The 27,333-nt window shown below is 38.4% G+C and overlaps 1 protein-coding gene across 1 annotated transcript in view; it reads right to left on the minus strand.

The window, feature by feature from the left end:
* LOC134745846 (uncharacterized) overlaps positions 1-22,826 on the minus strand; it is a 36,316-nt gene extending 13,490 nt beyond the window's left edge. The window contains exons 1-18 of the mRNA XM_063679937.1: positions 22,812-22,826; positions 21,888-22,049; positions 21,093-21,273; positions 20,012-20,189; positions 18,735-18,927; positions 15,955-18,219; positions 14,819-14,962; positions 14,108-14,208; positions 11,659-11,935; positions 10,794-10,979; positions 10,000-10,124; positions 8,880-9,041; positions 8,301-8,390; positions 7,107-7,308; positions 6,625-6,750; positions 5,246-5,374; positions 3,509-3,787; positions 897-1,194 (exon numbers count right to left, since the gene is read on the minus strand). Coding sequence (XP_063536007.1) covers positions 897-1,194; positions 3,509-3,787; positions 5,246-5,374; positions 6,625-6,750; positions 7,107-7,308; positions 8,301-8,390; positions 8,880-9,041; positions 10,000-10,124; positions 10,794-10,979; positions 11,659-11,935; positions 14,108-14,208; positions 14,819-14,962; positions 15,955-18,219; positions 18,735-18,927; positions 20,012-20,189; positions 21,093-21,273; positions 21,888-22,049; positions 22,812-22,826 — 5,113 coding nt within the window. The remainder of the gene's footprint in view (positions 1-896; positions 1,195-3,508; positions 3,788-5,245; positions 5,375-6,624; positions 6,751-7,106; positions 7,309-8,300; positions 8,391-8,879; positions 9,042-9,999; positions 10,125-10,793; positions 10,980-11,658; positions 11,936-14,107; positions 14,209-14,818; positions 14,963-15,954; positions 18,220-18,734; positions 18,928-20,011; positions 20,190-21,092; positions 21,274-21,887; positions 22,050-22,811) is intronic.
* Positions 22,827-27,333: the final 4,507 nt, after the last annotated feature.

Here is a 27,333-nt window from a genome sequence, read left to right on the forward strand (position 1 = left end):
AAGAAAATTACCTACTTAAATCACACGTCCATTGGTTTCTAATTTTACCTTGCTTGTGCTGTTTGTATAAATGTACTTCAGAATGTTAATGTATTTTTTATCAACATTTGTCCTTTGCAATGCATTCCAAATAGAATTGTGGCTAATACTGTCAAAAGCTTTGCTATAGTCTATGAAGGCCACATACAGAGGTTTGTTGAATTCATAGTGTTTTCCACCAATTAGCGTGAGTGATCTTCAAGGTCGTATCGAAATAAGATTAACCCGTAACAAATTGTTATATCAGAATCAGGCGGATGTTGTTGTATGTGTGAAAGGGGAGAAACAACGCAAACCTATGCAACCAAGTAATGGAAATGATGGTTAACACGTTCACAGTCCCAATAAATAATGTTTTAATTTCCTAAAGTCCAAGAAAATTACCTACTTAAATCACACGTCCATGCTCCACATATGGGTCACTAAGAAATAACTAGATAATATTTGAATACTGCTGTTTGTTTCGAGACTAGTAATGTAATTCAAAAGAAAGATCGATTAAATAATCTCTTTATTAGGTTTGCTTAGGCGTGTTTGTTGTATGTGGGAGTTTTCAGAAAAAATGGTACTATTTACTTTTTTTCGAAAAACCATCAACTTTTGGGTTATTTAGACTCAGAAACTACGAGTACTATTGAATGAGACAAAGAAAAAAAGTGTTCCCAATTTTGGGTGTCAGTTTTGTAACGGTCCATACAAAATGTAATGCGTTATAATACTGTAATTTTTGTGGGGACATATTTTTTTTCTTTTTAAATCGATAGTCCTCGTGATTCTGAGTAGAAATAACCTAAAAGTTGATGCATTTTCGAAAAAAGTAAATGATACACTTAAGTGAAAATGCCCATCTTAGTGACCCATATGTGTGGCACGGACTTGTGGAGTCAATTCGTCGTGACCCATAATATGAGTCACTGGACTGCGAAGGTTATAAACAGGAGGCAGTACCTTGAAATCCTGACAGAAATGTTTATAAAACTGGTAAAAGAATCGAAGACGAAGAAGTCTTGCCAGCTGATAGCCCCAATTGCTAGTAAACATAGTCAGCATCGGCAGAACAAGAGAAATGATGTCGATATACGTTTGAACATTCTTGAATCTTCTCAATTTCACGTGTCGATATACGCACTCGTCGTTTATTATAACTAGTTCCATCTGAAACATAGTCAAACCCATTTGTATATTTCGAAATATTTTGAAGGCCTCCTAGCCTAGTTGGTATTGACCCTGCTTACAAAGCAGGCGGTCCCGGGTTCGAATCCTGGCATTTATTTGTGTGTCAACGGAAAGCTAACAAGGATGCTCCTTTAATTAGGAAAGGCCCGACTGAGCATGGTAACCAGTGTCATAACAGGTCATGGACTATTTAACAAACATCTTTTTATAATAGGTGTCACAGACAGTCCCCTATGCAGAGGATGCATAGGGACAGAAAAAACAGCCTCTCACGTGGTGCTGGAATGCAGCGGAGGGGCCCCATACAGGGCAAAACATCTCGGATCCCCGAGAGACCTCCCCGAGGTCTCAACATCAAAGGTTTAATAGGTTTCCTCAAGGAGCTGGGCTGGCAGGACTAGCCCACCCTCCCATGTCACGCAAAATAGGCGCCAGTCGTCGAGTTACGGAAAATCACCCGAACTACAATACAATTTGTGTGTCTGAGTTTTGAATGTTTTCTACGTATATTATCCCCATGGCCCGAGCTTTACATAAAGCAGGTCGTTACAAGTTGGCATGATTTTAGAAACAAAACCGTAGCTAAAGCCAGGTGACCAAAACAGATGCTATCCATAATATCAAATGTCAACAGTTCTAATTGATGCCGTTCGCAATTTAGTTGATGCAAATGGTCATCAGTTTTCATTCCAGCTTTGTTTGTGAATTGACAACATGAAATGGCGCTGTCGAGTTAATGATTCGCCGAACGGACAGCTAATGATATAGCTTAGTATACTGTTGCTATAATTCATTTGTACGACAAATAAAAGCAAAACTTGAACTAGACGCTTTGTACTCGATTGATGAGTTTTTTAGTACCTATTCAATGATTAAATAATAAATGGACATGTAATGTATAATATAAAAAATATCTTATTTTCTAATATGTATACCTAATTGATAGAAAAATGTGTATTAATGTGTTAATAATATAAAACTGTATATGTACCTTTGTAAATTTGACGTGTAAAATGTGTATTTTATCAATAAACCATTGAATTGAATTGAATTGCAATTTGCATAGTTTTTTTCGCAAATATCATGTTTTATGTAAGCAAAGAAAATTGATTGTAATAGTGAGGTAAAGTCTAACCCCCTTATTCATAAAACTTTACGGGCCTGATTTAGTTAAATTATGTTTAATCCCTTTCTTACAAATACATATGTCAAAATGACAGATAAAGACAAACGATTCATAGCTAATTTAGGCCAGTAACGCGTTTATGAATAACGCCACAAGAAAACAACGTGGCGCTGTGCTAACTACACAATCAAAGTTAACGCAAAATGTATGGAGCTGTACAGCGCCATCTCGTTTACCTGTCAAATTGGAAGCACGAAGTTATCTTAGATTTTACGCATCTTACTCAATCAATGTATCTTTGGTGTAAGTATGTAGTGAGCAAGTATGAGGTTTTGGTCTTGTACATAATACAGAATCAAATAGAATTCCAATTCATAAGTAAGTCGGTAATACTGTAGCTGTAATTCATATAGAATGTAACTAAAATCCGTTTAAGGACCTCATTGTTTTTACATTCCTAATAGAAAAAGTAGGGAAAAAATAATAGGTACTTACGAAAAAAACCGGAGAGTGTATATATAATTGTATACCGATACTTTTTATTTGCTGAACGATATTTTTTTTCTCCTATTGTTCCTAATAGGATTACGATTGCGAACGAATCCTCACAAACGAATCCAACTATTTTTATTATTTAAAGAATAGCACACGAAGCTTTCTTTGTAAAGGGGCCCACTGACTATCAGTCCGCCGGACGATATTGGCCTGCCAGTTGTTCGGAACTGTCAAATTATTGTTTGTAACTGACAGGCCGATATCGTCCGGCGGACTGATAGTCAGTGGGCCCCTTAAGGCCTTTATCTAATTATCCATAATTATACTGGTTACCACCACTTTTAACACTCACAATATGTTCGCTAGCGTGTATTGATAATTATATTGATAACGTAAGCTTACCGTATAAAACTCCGCTAGCGTGTGCTGATATTCATATTGATAACGTAAGCTTACCGTATAAAACTCCGCTAGCGTGTGCTGATATTCATATTGATAACGTAAGCTTACCGTATAAAACTTCGCTAGCGTGTGCTGATATTCATATTGATAACGTAAGCTTACCGTATAAAACTTCGCTAGCGTGTGCTGATATTCATATTGATAACGTAAGCTTACCGTATAAAACTTCGCTAGCGTGTGCTGATATTCATATTGATAATGTAAGCTTACCGTATAAAACTCCGCTAGCGTGTGCTGATATTCATATTGATAACGTAAGCTTACCGTATAAAACTCCGATACAAAATGCGCAAGGTGTAAAATATCAAGAAGAACCAACACCACCAACAGCATATGTATCGTTTCCAACGGCAAAGTGTTGAGGATCAAGACGATGGCAGAAGAAAGGTAGGGCCCTACGAACCAGACCAGGGCCAGCCACAAGGCGTATTTGCGGGTTAGGTGCGCTTTCACCCACTGCTTCATCCACTGAAATAATATCATTTCTAATTAAGTAATTTGACTGATCCTTGAAGTAACATGATTATTTAGAGTGGTTTTTAGGGTTCCGTACCTCAAAAGGAAAAAACAGAACCCTTATAGAATCACTTTGTTGTCCGTCCGTCCGTCTGTCTGTCAAGACCCTTTATCTCGGGAACACGTGGAAGTATCGAGTTGAAATTAAAACCATATACTCAGGTCTACAGTCCCTTGAAGTTGTGAAAAAATCGTAGTTAACGTAAAAAAAAGATACGGGTGTTTTTGCCGAAAAAAACGACACTCTCAAGGGAATCAAAATTTATATGTACCCTACTTCCCGTTGAGCTACAACTATAAAATTAGCAAGTTATATCATCTTATACTAGAAGTACAGCAAAAAAACTGAAAACTGAAAACTAAAATAAAGTAAAAAATAAAATAAAGTTACATTTGTACGGAACCCTCGATGGGTGAGTCCGACTCGCACTTGGCCTGTTTTTTTATATTATCGTCATTAGTTTATTTTAGGTGTGAAGAGGACCGATCGTATCCGGAACACCACGCTGCGCGCAAAAACCCGCATTGCTGACGTCGGTGAGAAGACTGCTAGGCTCAAATGGGACTGGGCCGGTCACGTCTGCCGCATGCATCCAGACAGATGGGCTAGCATAGCCACCAAATGGATGCTAGAAGAGGGGCGCGGACCCGGCAGGCCCAGACGGAGATGGCGGGACGACCTAGACACCTTTCTCAACAACTGGCCGGAGGAGGCACTATATCGGGAGTCGTGGAAGACAAGGGGAGAGGCCTTTGCCCAGCAGTGGGACACCATAATGGGCTAGTAAAAAAAAAAAAGTTTATTTTTATTGCAATTGTTAATATCTGACATCCAACATTGACTCAAGTCGGTGACAAAATAAAAATTACATCAATATATTAAGTATGTACCTATATTATATCACTATCAGATCATATTTAAATTTCATAACATAATTTGTGCCATTCTCAATCAAAAGGGTACTTATTGTCGGTTGTCAATAAGGCGCTATTTCCATATAGCTTTAATTTGAAATCAACCTTATCGACAAGCGACAATGTGGTACCTTTTGGTTGAAAACATCACATTTTATCGACAGCTAATGGCTCCTCTACACGATGGCCCAGCATAGGCCATGCCAAGGGACGCCGCAGCTATGCGGTGGAATGAGATAGCAATATCACTTGCTCCCTCTAACGAATAAATGCGTCCCTTGGACTGGCCTACGCTGGGCCATCGTGTAGAAAAGCCATAATAAAAATCAGTTGAGATGGCGCTAATATTAGAATATATGTGTCGTTTTCAAGCAAAAGGTACCACATTGTCGATTGCCATAAGGACGCTCTGACAGGTTTTTCGTATAAAGATACAAGCAATTTTCGTCCTTATGGTAAGCGACAATGTGGTACCTTTTGATTGAAAACGTTATATATATTTCAAAGAGTACTAACGGGTAGTTTGATGGTCTTGCCGCCTCTGACCAAGTACTTAATGGAGTAGTATGGGTTCTCTTTAGGTGGATCCTTCACTTGCATATAATCCATGGCTGCTGTCGGGTGCCGGTGTATGTTGAAACGGGTCTGAATGACAAAAGACAATAAAAAACAGTTAATTTAACTGCACAATAGGGGGTATTACTGTAATTTTATGCCACCAGAGTGCAGCACTAGCCTCTTTAGTAAACCATAGAGTAACTTATACATACTGTGCCTTTAAATATATGGCTTAATTTGATGATCACAACACAAAATGATCTATTTACAGTTACACAATACACACGTTCTTATAATTCTATATCTACATCAATGCAGGTTGTTAGTATGTACTCTTTGTAACAATGTTGAATGTTGTCTGTTTAGTGTGCCTTTTAAATAAATAAATAAAATAAAACTATACAACCAGCTGGTGACTAGAACTTTTACATTATTATTTTGATCTCGATGTCTTTCCTAAAAAGGTTTTTAGGCTTGACTTTACACCTTGGTTTTAGGGTTTAGGGACCCGCTTTTACTAAGACTCCTCTGTCCGTCTATCTGTCTGTCTGTCTGTGTGCCTGTCTGTCACCAGGCTGTATCTCATGAACAGTGATGTTGCCGCTATAACAACAAATACTAAAAAGTACGGAATCCTCGGTGGGAGAGTCCTACTCTCACTTGTCCGGTTTTTTCTTAAGTTTCGTAATTTACGCAAATTTACAAAAAATACGTTATATCTTACTCTACAAAATTTTATAGTAAGCTCTTGAAGACAAAGTAACTTTATGACTGCGCGCAATAGGTACTAGATAATAAACTGCTGTCTTTGTCGCTTTTTAACATCAAATGCTTGTTCTGTTTTTTGTTGAGGGTGAAATATATTCTAGGCGTTTTCTATTGTGTCGGACTACAGAAATACGGCTACTAGGTACTATTCTTCTTCTTCTTCTTCCTCAGCGAGTATACGCCCACTGTTGGGCATTGTTGGGCATACGCCTCCCCAAATCTCCTCCAAGCAACTCGATTTGCTGCTTCTCCAGAGCGGGCCCAATCTTTTTAATGTCATCCTCCCATCTTGTTGGAGGTCTGTGATCTGGTCTTTTTGAGCGAGGCCTCCACGCTAGGACACGCTTGCTCCATCTCCTATCATCTCTGCGACATATGTGTCCGGCCTATACCTCATCGTCATAGGTACTGTCCGCGCGCGAATTCCGTGCACGGCTGAGGAAAGTTAGGAATGTTGGGCGTCATGCCCGAGTAGTGTCATTTTGTACAATCGGGCGCGGCGCACACCCCCTCCCCCCCACTTCCTCGACCTCCGAATACACGGAATTGGCTCGCGGACAGTACTATACCTTATCGTCAATATTTTCCTGGAAGGCACCCACAGGTATCCTCAGAATATCGGTGTAGTCGGTGGTGTGTGCTGACACTCGCACCGGCCGGTGCTCCGTGCCTTCTAGCTGACCGAATATTGAGCCCTGGCAAACGATAATTAACAGGGTGAGTCTTGATCAGAATTATGCGTTACTTACTCCTGTACATTTATTATAAACACTTGTACGTAAGAATATTAAAAAATCTGTAAATTTAATGTTCGTTATAATTAATTAAATGTTTAACTCAACTGAGTCTCATGGTTACCCTACTGTTTACATAGAACTGTCACAGACTCATTATATGATTTATATGAATGTGATGAAGTATTAGCTTATGCTTACTGGTTATAGGTAATACTTTTGTTGCACTAGAAAATGCCCAACAAGTAACCCCATGCTTACTCTGTCAAACACTTTACGAGTATAAAATATGAAAACACTCATTTTAAGATAAAAATAACCTTCTTAAGAGTAGCCAAAGTCTTCCCTTTCTGAGTGATCACAACTTCGCCTCTATGCACTATGAAGACCCAGGGGTTTAGGTCCATTTCCCTCATAACTGGGACATTAGGCAGCAGGTGTAGTTGAAAATAAAGACAGGACAGTTGTTTCATCATTTGCTCGCCTCCTTTTAGTAACGTGTCGACACCGGTGAAAGTTCTGATAATATAAAATAGGTTTAGGATCAAATCCTGTCAATCCCTGCCGCTTCTTTCCGCCATCGCTCTTCGTGACAACATTTCCATCTTCACCACTTAGATGGTTAGCAGTCCTCAACGTATCGCACAGCTAAACCGTGAAATGAATTATCGCCCGCGGCATTTTCAGACCGATACATGAAAAGAAGAAAAGAGCGTACTCCCATATGCCGGCAACGTTCTTGCAACCCTTTCTGGTGTTGCAGGTGTCCATGGGCAACAGTATTGTTTACCATCAGGCGATTCGCATGCTCGTTTGCCTCCTGTATAAAAAGGAGAGGGAGACGTGGACGCAATCTACACGGAATGGTGGGAAAAATGAAAATACAAACGACAGGGTCGATTGACTGAAAAGAGGGTAGAGCTTTTCCCAGTAGTGGAACACTTAATACCATGATGGTGGCAAACAAGCGTACAGCCCGCCTGATGTCAAGCAGCCACTTCAACCTATAGGTGCTTGCAACTAGTGGACTTAGGTACACGCACGTTGTCGACCCTAGAAGATTTCTTCTTGGGAGCACTAAAAATCATACTCACCATTAGGTAAACAACACTACATACCTACAGTAAGTCACAGTGCTGTTCTGGCTATGGTCTTCTGTAAGGTGGAGGTACTTCTCCAGTTGAGCTGCTTCAGATTCGAGCGAGATGACATTTTACCCTAAACCTTTACCCTACCTCTCTTTTAATGGGACGTAGTGGAGGTACTTCTCCAGTTGAGCTGCTTCAGATTCGAGCGAGATGACATTTTACCCTATACCGTTACCCTACCTCTCTTTTAATGGGACGTAGTTTAAGGACACGCAGTCCCACGGATTTTAATCTAATATGAAAATTTCATCAAGTGTTTCTTCTTGTCTTGCCCCTGTTTCTCGCTCGCCCTGTGCTTTTGAAAAGGGAAGTACGTAACAGGTCCGAATTGTGGGAGTATACCGGGCAGAATTTTATACTTACTGTCTGTGAAAGAAGTGAATGATATCCTGTCTGAACATGGAGCTGACACGCTTATGTATGAAGGTTTCGTATATATTGACGCCATTAGTTCTGTTAAAGGTAATAAACAATATAAATGAGCATCACATGACTGCGTGTATAGATATTGAAATTAGTTGCATTTCAGTTGACAAAGGGGCCGTTAAGACATTCAAGAGCTCCGGAAAAGAATTAAATGCGTGTTATGAATTGGACTGTTTATACCTTCGAGCAACGCCGGCTTCCGACATGTCGGAAGGGAGGGGCCCAAGCAATATCTTACCGTAAATCATTCTGCCAGTTTTTGCGGAAGGAAACGTGCACACAGTTGCACTTCTCTCACTACATACAAAATCCAATGACGACACAAATACATAGAAAATGACACACGTCAAAGACAAATCTTGCACACTTCGATCTCTTTTTGTGTACGGACGAGTCACAACACGCATAGCCATAGATACAGTTGTACCTATACTTCGGCAGAGGGGAAGTTCGAATGCCGTCTCCCTTCCGTGTTGCTTGGAGGTTTATACAATTTGAGTGGAAAGTAGAAGGTACCTTATCCACCAATAGCTGAAATGCGCCAAAGACCTCTTGATCAGCGTATCGTCCAGCCGCTCTGCGTTGAGAAACTTGTTCAAAGAGCTGAACGCGTGTTGGAAGAGGGTGCTACTCCGCCGGCTCAACATCAATATCGCCAGGGAGTAGCACAAAACACACCTAGAATTACATTACTGATATGATGATGACGTAATCCAGTTATCCCTCAATAGGGACATAGGGCTCGCAGATGAATTTTCCATTTGTGGCGATCCTGAGCGGCTACTTCCAGCTCTAAGGCAATGGTATATCATCGCATAGGTATACTGCCAAAATGGTGTAAACTCTACGACCAAAAGGTGAGGCTCAAAAGAGAGTATCTAAACCAAGAATTGTGTCTCATTGAAACAAGTTACCTACCATCAGTCGTCCACCAAGTAGCATAAATTGGGTATTCAAATGACGTCGTTACCTATTCCCATAATCTAAACGAGGTGTGGTAGTTTAACGTCTCTTTCTATCACACATTTCAGTCAGGTTTAAAGGGGGAGGTGAAATTTAATCGCGTTAGACTGGTAAATGGCATTAATTATGTGTACAAATCGCGAGAGTTTAAAGTGTTAAATTTTAAGTATACCATCACGGAGCAATTTTGAACATAAGCTGACTGAGGTTGTCACAATTATTTTGTCAGTGGCAACCAAAACTCACTAATTACCAATACAAATTCATAGCCATAGTGAACCATATTAATACTAAAACAAGGTCGATTTTTGTTTAATTTTTTTTTAGTAATTAGTGAGTTTTGGTTGTCACTTGATGATTTGTTCGTCAATAGAAATCTGATCTATAAGAGTTTATAGAGATAGATAAGAATAAAAAATAAGCCGGAGTAGCTTTATTTGACGTTCATAAGCGCATTGTAATATGCCTACTTTAATAATAAACTATCTTTATCTTTAAGGATGCTGACTATAAAGAGATTGGGATCATCTAGCTCCACAAGCAAATGAAATCATTTTCCACTTACCCTTACATTGCCAACAAAAAGTAGAATAATGAATAAAAATCGATTCCAAGTAATATGCTATTACAACATAATATACTGATATGATAAAAGATAAGTTTTTTGACTAACCAATAAACGACAGTGAGGGAGTACAACACGACTCCCAAAAGCATATCGGTCTCTCGGACATTAAATAACCCGTAAGAGATGCGCAGAAACGCACACTGGGCCACGCTGTAACTCTGTCCAATCAGCTAAAAACAAAAAGAAACAAAGTTATAGCTGGATATATCATCAAGGAGCTTAAAGATAAACTGGAAATGGAAAATATAATCCCACCAAAAACATTTTCATGTAAAATGTTGCCAAGACGAAACCATAAGGCTCGCACTGTCAAAAAGTCATCAGATCTCTTGTAGAGCCAAGCTTCTAACTCTACAAGCCCGAACTTCACAAACTCTACACCTTAGTCAAAATATGTGGCTTGGCCGTTTCGCTACCATCACATGGACGTAAGGTGAAAAATTAATTCATATTTTTTTATTATAATAGTTGTTGTAGTAACGAAACGGCCAAGCCACATAATTTGACTAAGGTGTAGAGTTTGTGAAGTTGGGGTTGTAGAGTTAGAAGCTTGGCTTGGCTTCCTTTTTAGGGTTCCGTACCCAAAGGGTAAAAACGGGACCCTATTACTAAGACCCCGCTGTCCATCTGTCTGTCTGTCACCAGGCTAACAGATGGACAGTTGAAATTTTCACAGATGATGTATTTCTGTTGCCGCTATAGCGACAAATACTAAAAAAGTACGGAACCCTCGGTGCGCGAGTCCGACTCGCAATTGGCCGGTTTTTTTGTAACTATGACACGGTACGAAGTGGCACAGATATCAAATTCCATGGCTTTTTTTTGTACTTGAAACTTACTAAGTCCATCTGTTCGGGTGAAGGATCCTGATACAATTCTATAAATTTCGGTAGCCAACAGCCAGGCCGTTTCGATGTGCTAATCAAAGCAAAATGATCATCCCACTCGTGTTTGACGCATTCCATTATCAGGTAATGACTAATTGAGAACATTAGTAATATAGGGAAACATTGCCATTTTATCAACTGCAGAAAAATAGATTTTATAAAATGTGTTGTTATGAAAACTGAGTAACGTACAAGGCAATATCTAATTTATTAAATTAAAAATTTTGAAAATCCTCTACGCTGTACCTGTGAATCTTCTGTACCTAGGTACAGAAGATTCACTCTCCAACAAAACGCATCTATAACGACAGATATGACCGCCAGGTGGCGCAAGCGCGAACAGGCGTCCGTTCCGTAGGCAACTACTATGGCTAGACACCAAAATTGGTGTCGGCCGCATGTACTTGTAGCGACGCGACGAAATCGCGGAGTGAGCCACGCCGGGCACAACTCCGCAGCACAATCTAAGTGACTAATATTTTTCGTAAAATTGACAATTGTTTAATCATTTTTACAAATCGCCAGTTGCCACATATATAAATTAGAAATTTTGAAATCGTAACAGTAAAAATGATTGAAAATTTGTTTGACAAAAAATGTTCAAAAACAAATTCAAATTTAGAATAAATTTAAAAGTGGAAAAATTACTGCCTTGGGTGAGACTTGAACTCACGGCCTCTGGATTCTAAATTTATTCTAAGCTTAATAGCATCGATCGCAGACGTTTCTGCTTGTTAAAAATTAAATTCAAATTTTCTTTGCAAGTATAATAAAAACGATTTGAATGAATAGAATGTGAACGAATACTCGTACATACCAACAGTGTAGACACATTCGCCAAAGGAGTATCAGCCAGATAATTGAAATAACCCAAAAACAGATGCAAACGGGCATATTTGCTCACAGCATAGACAAGCAAGGCGGTATCCTGTGCGATATATATGGGTGACACCGCTGGCAACATGTACCAGGGAACTAGGGCTATTATATCGAGGAGTAGACCACGTGTGAAGTAGTGGCAGAAGCATTTCCATTTAGAGTAGATTAGAAGACCTCTCGCATCATAGTAAGGCGCCTGGAAGAAATAAAAAAAACTACATTGGAAATTAACTATTTCTTGTTATTCTATCCCGTTAGCCAGGGGACAATTGTAGCAAAGTTTGTTAGAAGAACAGAGCTTTATTAGACGTCCTACAAATTTCTTTGTTAGATGACCCATTATGGAAAGGGCTTATATTAAGGGACTGCCACAAAAATGCATGTTTAGTTAATTTAAGTGCCATAAACCAAGGGTTTAAAGATTGACCCAAGGGACCGTAGTCATGGCAATGTGACAAGAAAAAGTTGATTCACCCAAATAAAGGCTTTATACAGGTCACCGCGATCGCAATGGTGACATTACAATCGTCGACGTTGGCACGTTCTCAGTGTGTTATTATATTATATCAGGCGTATTGTTTTAGAACACTAATAATGTACACAATGGGTATAATTGTTAAATCTATCATTTTATTGTCAGTGTATGAATCGCCTTAACGGTTCTGTGTTATACTATCACACAATTCGTATTTCCTAATATCCATGTTACAGTCTTAGAGTTCTTGAGTAGAAAAATAGAGCTGAACCTACCCTTGTATCAGTTCTTAGATAAATAAATAATACTTACCAAGCATTTTACTACAATATCTAATGCAGTAAAACAGTCGATTACCGTATTTATCGGTAACAATACTTGTCGTTTCCCGGCTAAACTCCCGCCTGTTATTAAAACATAAAATGTTAGTACCAAACAATCGCCGATGCCGAAAATAACATGCAAAAATGTACCAGAGTGCTAGTGATTATGATTCTTACACACATTGAATAAGTCCCACGGTAAGCTCAAGAAGGCTTGTGTTGTGAGTACTCAGACAACGATATATATAATACTTATACAAATAGAATAGAATAGAATAGAATAGAATAGAATAGAATAGAATAGAATAGAATAGAATAGAATAGAATAGAATATAATAGAATAGAATAGAATAGAATAGAATAGAATAGAATAGAATAGAATAGAATAGAATAGAATAGAATAGAATAGAATAGAATAGTTTATTTCACAAATAGATTTACAAAACATACTTACATACATAGAAAACATCCATGACTCAGTAACAAATATCTGTGCTCAACACAAAAATAAATGCCCTTACCGGGATTCGAACCCAGGACCATCGGCTTCACAGGCCGGGTCACTACCCAATAGACCAGACCGGTCGTCAATTTAAAATCGATATCGATCGTCTGCTAAAGCTAGGGTCAGAATTTTTTAAATAAGCAGTGGCTGTTAAAAATAAAGCATGTAAAGGTGATAAGTATTATTATTTTATATATTATCTTTACATACATTCTCGTATGGCGAGTTTAGGAGCGTTTTAGTCGCGCCCGTGTTTCACTCTATTAATTTGATAGTCAATGTATAATTACCCTGTAGTGCAGCAACAATGATGTTTGCAGCGACTAAGAAAGCGCGCAATGCCATCCAGTATTTCGTGAACCTGAAGGAAAATTCAATTTTACTGTTCGTACCTATTAATAGCCTTAGAATAGAAAAGAAATCATTTATTCAGACAACACATATATATAGCAAATACAAGGCAAAGATAAACAAAACAGTAGAAAAAGAGATGTGAAGCCGAAATGGTTTCCACTCAGCAATGCAGCTGACACAACTAGAGTAACGGCGCTGGTTTTCTGTGGAGCCAGTGGAGTGTAAAATTCTTCTCGTCGTTGTAAAAGATTTAAACAGCTTTTAAACTTCAAAGTTGGCCTTGTGTCATTGATCATCAAATTTGAAGAACTAACCCGTTTTAATACCTGTACCATGCAGATAGTAGGAAGTTTGTTGAGAGCCATAGATAATAGAAGAGAAAAAATACTTGGACACTGTTACGACACGTCGAATTTATCAAAAACATCATAGAAGGGAGAGTGGGCGAAAAAGCCCTTTAATAAAGAATAAATAAAAAAGGGAGAGTTGAAGCAAAGAAGAAAAAGGGGAGACCAAGGAGAGCAAGTATTATATGAATCAATGAAAGAAAAATCTCAATCGCATCTTATCATACTGGCAAGGAAAAGGCAGAGGACCAATATACATGGAAATCGCTCCTCCGACAAGAGTTTAACTCTTAAATATATGATGATGCAGGTAGGTACTTGAAAAGATTAAAATAGAGAATATAACAACATACCTGACTTATATGCGAAACTAAATTGCTTACTTAGATCCTGGATGTCTCCAGATAGACCTGGGCATTTCTTTGGGATGTTTTAACAATTTCTCCTTTTCTTTAGAAGGTTTACCGATTTCATTCCAACTGTCCTGGAAATATTACTGCAGTGTCTTAACATATTTGACTAATAATAAGTGAAGAAACCGAAGTGACGAATGAAGAAATTTGCAGGCCTGAGTATTTATATTAAACGGACGATCTAATTTACAGACGAATTAATACTTACCACCTTTCTGATAGCCACATGTGCTTTCAATAGGTCATTAAATAAAACTTTAAACTTTTCTGTGCACGACCGGATATGTAACCTTTCTATAGGGTATTGGTTTATGATGCGGAAAAAATCGACTGTACTTATGCATAGCATCTGAAAAATATTAGGTTTTTCAGTATATGAAGAGTCCAGGGCAAAACCGATACAACAACTTTAATGAATATATTGGGAAGGATTGGTACGACAACGAGCGAAGCGAAGAAGAACGTGTTAGATAAAAATCGTGCACACAGCGTTATAAGCCGAGCGAGAAAAATATTAGTTAATAAAAAGTTGTTAAAACCAGTTTTATCCAAGGCATATAAGAAAACTACATTAAGCCGGGATGGTGATGACCATCAGGGCATTTTGAAAACTAGTTTTGACTGAGGATGATGCGATAACAAACAAGAAATATGTTGTAAAACTCTATATGCATTACATACCTCACATTCCGTTAAAGATGTGCATGTGACCATAGACGGTTTCCCAAAAAACACGGCCGAGCAAGACACCAGCCTCTCGTCCGGCCCGTAGATGGTCTCTGTTACCACTCCTGTCTCCGTCTGGCACTCTTTTACTATGACTCCCTGTGAGGAGATAAACACTTTCAGAGCCAAGTGCCACATATAAAATGAACACACCTATCGTCGCAGGGACCGGTCCGGTATCCCCTTCGAGGGTTTTGGAAGGGGTATTTCGTAAGGCTTTATTTACCAAAGCAGAGCCGTTGCAAACTTAAATCCTTTCATTTGGCTTTTTAAGCGCGGGTAAGCTGAATACTCGTTCCTAAGCGCTAATCTCTTGAAGGGGTATCGATTATAAATTATAACGCTTATGCCATTTTAAACTTTCTCTTCGTAAAAATAAAATTAAATATTGCTCGTTTTTTGTTTAAAGCAAAGGACTACCCAGTCCTCTAGCGTGTTGACATTGTTGACAGCACAGGTGTCATAATTTTTTGATTTAGGAAGGGGGATACCCTTTCATTATAACGGTACTTATCTCTGTAATGGAAACCCGTTCCGAGAGCTAAGTCAAATAAACGGGTAAGCAATTCAAAGAATAGTTGGGGCTATTCGATAAATGACTATTAAGCAATTTAAAGGCTTTTTTCTGGGAAGGGGTAGACGGGCCCCTACATGACAGTGAATGTGTTAACAAGTTACGTGATTATCACACTGATGTGGATCCGCATATTCCGCACTCCGCTCCGAGCAAGAGCAAGACCGATTTTTCGTTAAGAGATATTTCGTGACATTCAATATTATTTCTAAATTTCTGGTACTGTTTGAAAGCAGGTTTGTTGCGTCTGAGATAGATTAAATGAAACCGTCTATTTTTGCGATGGATAGTAAATTTCCCAATTGAAATATCATGAAGAATATAATATACACGACCGACAAAAACGTAGTTCTTTTAATTCATATTGATTCATGGCTTGATTACTATTCTTTTATATTTTTTACAAACATTTTACTTTTGATAATATACTTTATAGGTGGAGAAAATGATCCTCCATCGAAAAGTTGGATGGATTGAAGGTATAATATTAGTCTTAGTTCCGAATTGTTTAGTAAACAGTAAGTTTTGCGAAGTCATTTTCAAATTGTAGTAGGCAGAACATAAAAAGAAAAATACTTACATTAACAAGCCAGCATACGTCCTTTACTGTCACACCAGTTAACAATATTGTCGAGTTTTTCGGTAAAATTGTAAATCTGGCTATACGTGCGAGTTCCTTGATGAGGGCTGGATTGGCCCCGACAAAAGCTTTGCACATCATGATGATTTTTGCAGCGATCTCACCATGCGCCTTCCAATATATATCATAAGGTTCATGTCGGAGCAGGCTTGTATCAGTAATCTCTAAATTCCTGTTATGCCTCCAGTGACATTGCACGTACTTTTCCAGACGATTCCACAACTCAGGATGAACATTCTGGCGTTTTAATTTATGCCTCAAGTGTATTGCGAAGAACAGGTAATTCGAAGTGTTTATGTTCCTCAAATAATTTACAGCGATCAAACGGCCGGCGCAGTATGTTGCTATTATCAAACTCAGGTAATCGAAAACTACTCTGACACCCAGTTCTTCAAGCGCATTAGGCCACGATTTAACATACAAATCCCGAAAGGTCCACGTCAAACAAGCGGCAAACATTTTAGAAAGTGATGGGTCACAGATGGCTTCTTTTCCACAAAGTGATTTGCCAAAAAAGTACCTTATACGTAACTTCGGTACAATTTTTGTAAGCGAGAGCACAAAATAACCACTTACATAAAGGAAGGACAAGTAAAGGAACATAGGTGGATAAACATTTAAGCTTGGGTCTCTGTTCACATCGTTAATAGTGTCGTCCATAAAAAATACTAAATAAACTTTAATCAGCCTATTGAACTGACTGATTGAGTATAGTTCAGGTTTTCCTATAATAACCACGACGTCCTCCAACCAAAGACTTGCCAGAATATTAAGAATAAATGTCCAACTCTTGCAGCGCTTGAACATTACTGACGCAAAGTTGGATAGTAGGTGACCTTGTTCCTCTATGGCCGTTAATAAGCACAAAAAAACATCAGCAATATATACAATATTTGTCCACGCTTGGAAATGACGAAAATACTCCGGTTTTATAGATAACGGCAAATGCGGTGGATACAGTATTAAAACAAGAGTGACAGTGACACGAATAATTAAATTCCAAATTTTTATGAATTTAGAATCAGGCACGAGTATCCACGGAAACTGACAGTTAGCAAACATAGACTGCCTTTGCAATTGCTCATCAGGACATAAGACTAGTTGGCCGATATATTTTGAACAGTGATAAACAGCCTCTTCGGGAGGTAATACGAATTTAGCCTCTGACTTTTTCGTTGCGTTTTTCCATTTTGTAATCGCTTCATGTAATTCCCACCAGCGTTTTTTGATCCAAGCGACTCCTTCATCTTCTGCTCTATCCAACCCCCTCACATGCTGCTTGCAGGTGTGAAGAGTCCTAGCATGCTGTATTTTACTCTTTATACTCTCCATAATTTTTCTACGATCTTCCGGGAATTTGGTCAAAGCTTTTAAAATATCATTCCGAGTAAAGAAATATATTTCGCAGTAAGTCAGGCAGCGGACGATTACAGTTTTTGTGGCCGTAGGAGGTATAAAGAAATTGATATCTCCAAATAACGTTCCGCCTGACACAGAAAGTAAAGAAGTGGTGCCATCCTCTGCGGATATCAATTGGACTATTCCAGATTTGAGATAAAACAAGTGAGAGCGAGAGTGGGGGCTCGCAAAGAAAACTTCTTTAGGTAATTTGAATTCAAGGTGTGTCAGATCACAGAGCCAGTGAATGAAAGGTAAAGAAACTCGTCTCAACGTGGGACTGTGATGGAAAATGGGCCACGTCAGATCCTTCTTTATGTCAAGTCGTAAATGTCTAGGAAACTCAAGAATAAGTTCTGGAGTTGTTGTGATGCCGCCACGTTTTTTCCACGTTAGGTTATAAAAGTTGCTGACGTCAACATACGCTCCAGGATGGTGGCTTTTTCTTTTTGTTTCCACTACAATTTTTTGGACTCGCGGGAAAAATTCAAAGCTTCTTCGCAGTTTTAACTGCGTCTCGGCAAATGACTTGGGATAAGCGATAAACGTGTAGATCGAGAATGTGATTAACATAAACAAAGTCACACAATAGTACGTTGTGATGTTGCTTGGCTTGGTGTCACTCGATAGATCCCGTAAACCATAAGATAACACTAATAACATCGCGCTCATGTATCTCGCGTATTCTGTATTCGTCTTATTCATCTGCAAAACACCAAACTTATAATTAAGTGTCATAAAACTCTGTTATTAGGAATTAATTTCACTCTTACTAAGTTAGACAAATGACTATATAGAGTAGCTGTGGGTGCATCGTAATTTTCACTTTATGTTATCGATAACCGATACCTTAATTACATTCAAATTAAGAATATCTCGAAATAGAGTGTGCGGAAAGAGAAGTCGTGGAATGTTCATGGCCCAATACATTTTACGTCTCTTTCCGAACTGACTCTATCAGTCGTGATGACGTTTTATTCGAAATGAAATGTCAGTTAGAAACACATTTTGTCAAATTTCGCATGTTACTTGATGTCGAACGATATGGCAGTCGGCCCCTGACTCGTTTGTTTGACAACGGATGCGTGACATGCGCGAAAAAGTTTGCATTACCGCCATTTGACGTTTAATTAGTTTTTAAGTATAAAATTACTTTGATTTGCTGCATATGATATTGATGTAGATAAAGCAGTGTATGTAACTGTACATAATTAGGCATTATGTAGCAGTCTCACATAAACTACTAGTTATATACATACCTGAAGGATCAATTTTTTTCGCCAATCGTATAAATCGCCTATGCCAACTCCGTATGGTTCCCGGTAAGTTAGTAATATGAAAACGCATGATATGACATTAGTGAACACCAAAGTTAATAGACTGTAACCAATAACCAAGTTCCAGAAATTGTGTGTAGTTGACAGTGAAAAATGCTCATTAATTCTGTAGATTCTGTAAAAGAAAGTAATATAGCTGTGGAAATGAAATAGATATGTAATTAAGTATTTCCCTCCGGCACTGAATAAATAATAAGCTAACTAGGTACAGAAGGTTCACTCTCTAACAAAACGCGTCTATTACGAGAGATATAAGCGCAAGCGCGAGCAGGCGTCCATTCCGTAGCTGTGCGCGGCAACTACTATGGCTAGACACCAAAATTGGTGTGGGCCGCATGTACTTGTAGCGAAACGACGAAATCGCGGAGTGAGCCACGCCTGCCTCCGGCCGGAAAGCGTCAACTTTCGGCCCGCTGTGCTACACAAAGTTTTGCCGCGTTCCGGATCCGACGGACAAAAAATAAATAAATAGAAAACACACCTCGGTCTGTACATAAGAAAGCTTCAGATCACATCTTTCATTTATTGTATTGTTGTTTGTAGAACAGTATGGGAAAATAGTAAAAAGACACTCCAGGAACGCGCCGCGGTGGGAGGTTGTACGCCTTGAATTCTAAAGCGGAGTTCAAAAGAAGTGGCACATAATGTAAGCAAACCAAATTTACCTTCAATAACAAAGATTCTCACACTTCACAAAAATCACATCTCCGCCTTATCTGGGCGATTAAGATAAGTTTATTATAAATTATTGAATAATATCTTAAATATATTTTTTTCATTTTTCATTTTCAATCATATTTTAATGAAAAAAACTTGTCAAATGGTAATAAAATCTGTCATGTTTGGGTTATTTGCCATTTCAATTGAACTCCACTTCGTCGGCTGAAAATACGTTTGTGCCAATACGGATATGTCAATAATAAAAATGCTTTTTAAATAATAATAAACATGAGGCACATATGTTAATAAATAAGTTCAATATTTCCTAAATGTAAACTTATCGAAAATATACATTTTTTTTGCATCTTTTCGCTTTCCTGCAAACCAATGTAAGTGGCGTATGATGGCACAAACGTATTCTCTCCCGACGTCTTTAGTCTCTGATGACAAGAAAGGCAGACCCCACCATCTGATGGGATTAATAATTCTCAAGGATAGAGAGAGATACAGAGAGAAAGAGAAAGAGAGAAGATACTCACATAATAATGTCAATCAAATTGCACACATTGGGCCAAATTCTTATAGGGGGACAGAGCTCCGATGTAAGAAGTCTATGGAGCGGGAGCAAAGAGATAATATCGAGCATTAAATACAATTTAGGCTTCGGAGGGTACTCCCGTCGCTTAGAAACGTCCGCAACTCTAAAATAAAAATAATCTATTTTGAAATGTATTAAAAGTAGCGGATCAGACTACGCGTCAAAAGTATATGACCATTCTCTTATTACTTAAGGGCCCCGGAAAGCTCGGTTCTCCATAAAAACGTAGTTACTACTAATAGTATAAAAAATACTAGCTAGATTGCTCTGAAACTTTCTACTTACAATAAGATAAGATATATCTAGGTCTGTAATTAGTTTATGTAGCTTCAGATACCATAGTAAAAAAAATACAGCGGATTTAAGTTTTTCATACAAAACTTGTGCTCTAGTTAGTTTGTTTTATAAACTGGAGATACATAAACTAATTACAGACCTAGATATACCTCATGTCATTGTATGTGCAAAGTTTCATTACAATCCAACACGTAGTTTTAAAATGAGAACAAAACTCCGTTTGCATGGGAAGGTAAAATTCGGCCGAGCTTACCGGGGCACTACTAACAAAAAGAGTTACGTCTCTACATGTAGAACAATTAGACTGAAGGATAGGTACTTTTGAACATGAACTGTAGAAATATATCTCTATTTGGAAGAGTATTCCAGGATGGCAGATACTTTTGGCATATTGTTGTATCCGCTACTATTGATGCTGACAGTACAGCGACTTGCAAATTGACACACTAAGAATGAAATCCATTCATAAAGTACCCATGATCTTTTGCAGCTGGGTGTACATAAAAAGAGTTAGATGGATTCTTTAAATAGTACTACCACAAAATAAATAATAGTACTAGGTACAGAAGGCTCACTCTCTAACAAGCGCGAGCAGGCGTCCGTTCCGTAGCGGTGCGCGGCAACTACTATGGCTTGACACCAAAATTGGTGTAGGCAGTATGTACGAAATCGCGGAGCGAGCCACGCCTGGTACTACTACGAGTACTGTCTCTTATTATATGAACAATGTATAAGGAAGAGCAAAGATGGCGCAAAAGGAACAAACCTGTGAACTATATGAAGTAGAGTGTCAAGTCCATAGATGACGTCACAGAAGTACTCGTGCAGGTATTTAATGATGACCAAATAAAAATTCGTGTCCATCACATCGCTGCAGTTTATCGGATAAAGGGACTCTATAGCAGCCTGTAAAAATAAATACATTTCTATACAAACCATAACACTTGGAAAAGGCTCCAATTCAAATGTATCGCACGAGCGTAATTATATTACGCAGCGTCTTACGTAAGCGAATAACTCGCGAACGCGAAACGAAGCGGCGCGGCCCACGGCGTTCGCAACGAGATCGCCCACGTAGGACACTTCTATAGGTATCAAAGGATTGATTCACCCCGCGCCGCATCGCTTCGCTTCGCGTTCGCGTGTTGTTCGCCTACGTTGTACGCTGCGTTACTGTCCCGGTGGTCCACGACACTGTGCGAGCACCGGACAGCAGTATATATGCACGTGCGATAGAGATAGGAACAGGGGAACAGCGGAATTTAGTGATTAGTATAATTATGTAAATTCGCAATTAAAACTAATAAATGTGTAAACAGGACGCTTGGCACAAGGAATTTGGAACATTAACCCGCCTGTTCCTATCTCTATCGCACGCCTATAATTATATTGCTTCCTCACTCGCACAGTGTCATTCAAGTCGGCATCATGGGCGGGGCAATATAATTACGCGTGTGTGATAGAGGTAGAATCATTGTATGGAATTCCTTGTGTGAAGCGTCCTTTATTTAGTGACTTACCATATTTATCCTCAAGAGCACAGAAAATAGAACCATGAGACGGAAAACCGGGTTATAGGGAAGGAAGATGATGTTCATCCACTCCAAGCTGTCGGCCTCATCATCGTCTTCCTCGTCGTCTTTATCATCATCATCTTGGTAAGAATTTCTTGGTATTGCTTGCTAGAGACGTTTATTTCGTATTATTCTTAGATTAATACATACATACATTTGCCCAAACACATACATACATACATTTATACTAAATGGCCCAAAATATCGTTGACATTTTTTTAGTAATATTTTACTAACAAGTCTTTAAGGTTGACCTGTTGAACGCCAAGAACACCTAAAGGCGTCGGAGCTTGTCGTGCTCACAGCGCCATGGACAACTATGTGTTATGGCGGACGGTGTCAAACCTTCACACTTTCAAATAAGGTTTACATTAGCACGCTTGCGCCCGGGCGCTTGGCGTGTGAGTGGTGTTTGTGTGTATAACATAAAGCGTAAAAAGGTTAAAAAAATGTGCTATTCTCAACTGAAAGGATAGGTTGTCGGTTGTCAATAAGGCGCTATTTTTTTTTCTTTGTCTTATTCAATAGTACTCGTGATTCTGAGTAAATAACCCTATAGTTGATGGTTTTTCGAAAAAAAATAAATGGTACCAATTTTTCTGAAAATACCCTGATATAAAAGTGCTTGTTGCTAGGCCTATTTGAATAAAGAATATTTTGACTTTGACTTTGACTTTGACTTTGACTTTGACTATAGTTATTGCGTTAGTTTAATCCTGAATGCAAATTGTTAATAAGTAACTTACCTGATATAAAAGTGCTTGTTGCTAGGCCTATTTGAATAAAGAATATTTTAACTTTGACTTTGACTTTGACTATAGTTATTGCGTTAGTTTAATCCTGAATGCAAATTGTTAATAAGTAACTTACTTGCCGCGTTACCATTTCGTCGTCTTAAGATACCGGCGTAATATTAATATATAATATATCTATCTAAACCATAAGTTTAGGTAGTCCTGAAATAAAGAAAACCTGTAAAGAAGTGTATTATAATCGAATTTAAACTATCGATATCGTGAGACATTAGCGGTTAACATGTCGCGCGAGTGACTAAAAAATACGTGAGTTTCAGCTGTTAGTTGTATATTATAATTTGGAATGGAAGACGTTTTAAAATTAGAGAACCATAACATAACTATCAGATCTGCCAGTAAACAAAAGTAAAAAAACATGCCGTGAAACCATCAAGTGGCTTAAGGGGCCCACTGACTATCAGTCTGCCGGACGATATCGGCCTGTCAGTTAGAACAAAATCTTGACAGTTCCGCACAACTGACAGGTCGATAACGTCCGGCGGACTTATAGTCAGTAAGCCCCTTTAGGCTCTTAGGCGTGCCAAAAAATAAACATACATAATTATTATAGGCAAACTGGTTAAACATGGACCTATTTTGTTTATTACGAAAAACATTCATAACTTCTGCTTGACTTGACATCGTCAGGGGCCCACTGACTCAGTCCGCCGGACGATATCGGCCTGTCAGTTGTTCGGAGCTGTCAAATTTTTGTTCTAACTGACAGGCCGATATCGTCCGGCGGACTGTTAGTCAGTGGGCCTCTTAAGTCGTACGTACTTGACGTAGTCGTAAACCTAAACATGTCCATGTTTAGGCTGTTTTTCTATGACAGATGTGCGAAGATGCGTAGTGAGGGATGTCTTTATAAAGAACCATTTAAATCACTTGTATCCTCGAATTGATATTACGTGTGTTAAGAACGTGTTACGTGTGTGTTGTGTGACTTTAAATTGACATGTATAACATGGTAACTATAATGTTTATATTAGTGTGTGTATGTTATGTTTAACAATTTTTTCACCACAATTATGGTAAGCATTTTCTAGTTACTTTTTTGTATAGGTGTACGTACTTACTTACTCAAATTAATATCTACAACTTCTTATTCCAGCAGTTTTCGCCGAGTTTTTTGCTTTCAAGCTGTCTTCTTGATATCTGTCAAAGTTTTATTTTTACTGCATGATGTACTAAATTTTAGCAGAAAGTAGGTTTAAGTTTAAATCTGAAGTTTAAGGACGAGTTGTTTATATTTATTTGTATGGCAAAAACACAAGTGCGAGTGCGGAGCTGAAAATTATCCGCGAGTGCCCACTCACCACCTAGCCAAGGTGACAAGGCTTGCGATTAGCATGTTGGCTACGCAACCTGGCTAGCAGTAGACTTGTTCACCCCTAGACAACAATGTCACTTATTGGATCTAGAAATTGGGCGTACTGCTATAAGTTACCTGTTAAGCTACCTGTTACCTATATTTCATAATTTTCTCATAACGATTATATTTTTGCCATACGAATAATTAAACAAATAATTTAAGTAAAGCTGGTTATTACATAATCAGCAAAACACATACAAGGCCTCCTTTTATTTAGTGTAAGGTTTCCCAATAATATTTTTTTTATCAAAAAACAAATGGTACTTAATTCTTTAGTACCTAATTTTTAAGACGCTCATTAGTACATGCCATGGTTTGAACCTAGAACCTCCTGTTTGGTCTTGCTCAGTTGCCACCAACACTTCCTTTAGAGCTCACTTATAATGTCTTTTATCAGGAATTAAAACCCACATTTTATGATGCAATTAAAATTCTCTGTTTACAATCAGCCCTCAACATTCAAATGATTCGAGTCTGCGGTAGAAACCAAAACAGAAAAAAAGTTAATTAACTTCTTTTGAGAGTAGAGTCGTATTTATTCCCCTCAAGTCAATTTAGCTTTGAAAAAAAAAGAAGAAATACCTCCCTCGGCACTTGAAGTATTAATTTGTGTACAATTTCTGTTTCTTACCAACGTTTCGCGTTTGTAAGTCGGTTTGAATTAATAAATATTTTTCTAATGAACTAAAAGAAAACTTTACAGCCGGAATGACGGAAATACTTTCTCCAGGGCATTTTTTCGGATGGGAATTTATTTTCCGTTCCCTGACAGATTCCGTTAACTATGAGTTACTTTTTAGGGTTCCGTACCCAAAGGGTAAAAACGGGACCCTAATTACTAAGACTCCGCTGTCCGTCTGTCCGTCTGTCTATCACCAGGCATCTCATGAACCGTGATAGCTAGACGGTTGAAATTTTCACAGATGATATATTTCTGTTGCCGCTATACTTAACAACAAATACTAAAAAGTACGGAACCCTCGGTGCCCGAGTCCTACTCGCACTTGGCCGGTTTTTAGGCTTCCGTACCCAAAGGGTGAAAATGGGACCCTAGTTACTAAGACTTCGCTGTCTGTCTGACGGACGTGTAACGTAAACATAAACATTTTGAACATGCCACTTTTGGGAAGGATTAGATTAATAAAAGGAGTTATGAAAACTATTATTATTGAGGCACATAAAATATGTTATCCTTCCTACAGAATTTTCATAGCAAACCGCATCACACTCGCTATACGATACCTTCAGCGTGGTTCACAAACTGCTTAGAAAACATCAACACTAATGTAACCATTTTAATTAGGATAATGGCTTCCCACGGCTTTTGGCCCGGCAAAGGGAAAGGTTTCTTTTCACCATTGATATGCGTGCCAAATCACTATTCATTAGCACCATGGTTAATTACTTAGTGAGTGTGTGGGCTTTTTACTTAGATAGGGCAAAACCCAAAGGAAGGGTTAGGTATGGTTTTAGCTGTAGTCTAAATGTGTTATATTGTAGCGTCAAACCTACGAACCCAATTTAATTAGGTAATGAAGTGTCGGTCGTAATGTTTTTGCGGCCCGAGCGACTTAGGCTTATTTTAATAATAATAATAATAAAATTCTTTATTTCAGGCCAGATTGCCCATAGATTGTTAGTTATATACAGACTTATAATATTAGAGTTAGTATCTTAACCTAGGTATTACTGTTTTTTTTTACTTATTTGGGGTCCCGGTAAACAGGACGATGAGCCGACGCCCAGTGGCTAAAAAACGGACAATCCCACCTCTCGGCTATATCTACCAGCAAGCTGTTGGTGCTACCCCGCAGGCGATACATTTGAGAGGCGATTCTTTTTCTCATTATGGCATGAAAATCGTCCATTCGTGCTTCCGCGTGCTTAAGAGTCCGCCAAAAAGCCGCCGTTAATACAAATAAAATAGAGCATGTAGAAGTTTTGTGTGTATGACGTTTACCTACTAGCTCTGTTTTCTTTGTATTACGATTTCTAGCACCGAAAACTAGTATCATACAAATTGTGAATGTCCATGCCTTGTTTCATGTCATTTTATTCATTCATTTTTTTACGTTTCAATTTGTACTGGTTAATGGTTAATTGCATTAACAATAAGAGTTTTGAATGATTCACGGTTAATTTCACTGGACCCACCCCCCCGGTCCCGGTCAATATAGGTAAGTCTAATTGCATTAACGTTTCGGCCAACACTGGTCCGGTACTTCTTGCATTGTTTTCAAAGTGGTTTCCTACGATATTCAAAGTGCTTTTACAATGTCTCTATTGTAAAGTAGGATGTCGTAACAATCATCGATATCGTAAACCAGTCCAAGTATTCTCATTGCCAGTATGCCAGTGGTATTTCACTCCGTTAGGCCGTTGTAGACGTCCGTTGTTTTCGGCGGACATGTTACGCGACTACGTCCAGTTTTGGCTACCGACAACTACACCCAAAAAACAAGACATTTTGTTGAAAGGTATAGAGATAGTTCGAGTCCCGGGGAAGGGCATAGGGTAGTTTTTATCCCTGAAGTCATTCTTCAAGGGGGTGAAAAGGGGGAGGGGGGTGTGGAAGTTTGTATGGGGAATCGATAAAAAGCAGATTGGATAAAAAATTAACTACCCAAATTACTAACTCGTGCTCCACGTTAAGTCTCGGGCAAAAGCTAGTTGGAAGATAGTGCTCGAGCGGTTTCCTATTAGAATAGCTGTTCGAGTGCTTTACGATTGAACGTACCTTTGATTTTAAAGTTATTCCGAAAGATAAAATGGTTTACGAGATCCGAGTCGTAAAATTACATTGAGACGATGTTGTGTTTGTAACTTACTTGTGTATTTATGTAATAAACGTAATCAAAATCATTTCAACCGTTCTAATTTTTTTGTCTATTTCTTGGTTTTACACATAATATTATAAAATAGTAGATTATAAAGTACTGTTTTATGTCTATTTAGACTCAGAATCACGAGTACTATTGAATGAGACAAAGCACAAAGGTGTCCCCAGTTTTTCATACAAATATTGGGTGTCAGTTTTGTAACGGTCCATACAAAATGCATGTGAAACTGCGTTACAAAACTGAATTTTTTTTAGAAAACATTTTTTTTTCTAAATCGTTAGTCCTCGTGATTCTGAGTAGAAATAACCCAAAAGTCGATGGAATTTGAAAAAAAGTAAATGGTACACTTTTAAGTGAAAATGCCCATTTCGTGAAACAGTTCA

Source organism: Cydia strobilella, chromosome 12, assembly GCF_947568885.1.
Source record: "Cydia strobilella chromosome 12, ilCydStro3.1, whole genome shotgun sequence".
NCBI lineage: Eukaryota > Metazoa > Arthropoda > Insecta > Lepidoptera > Tortricidae > Cydia > Cydia strobilella.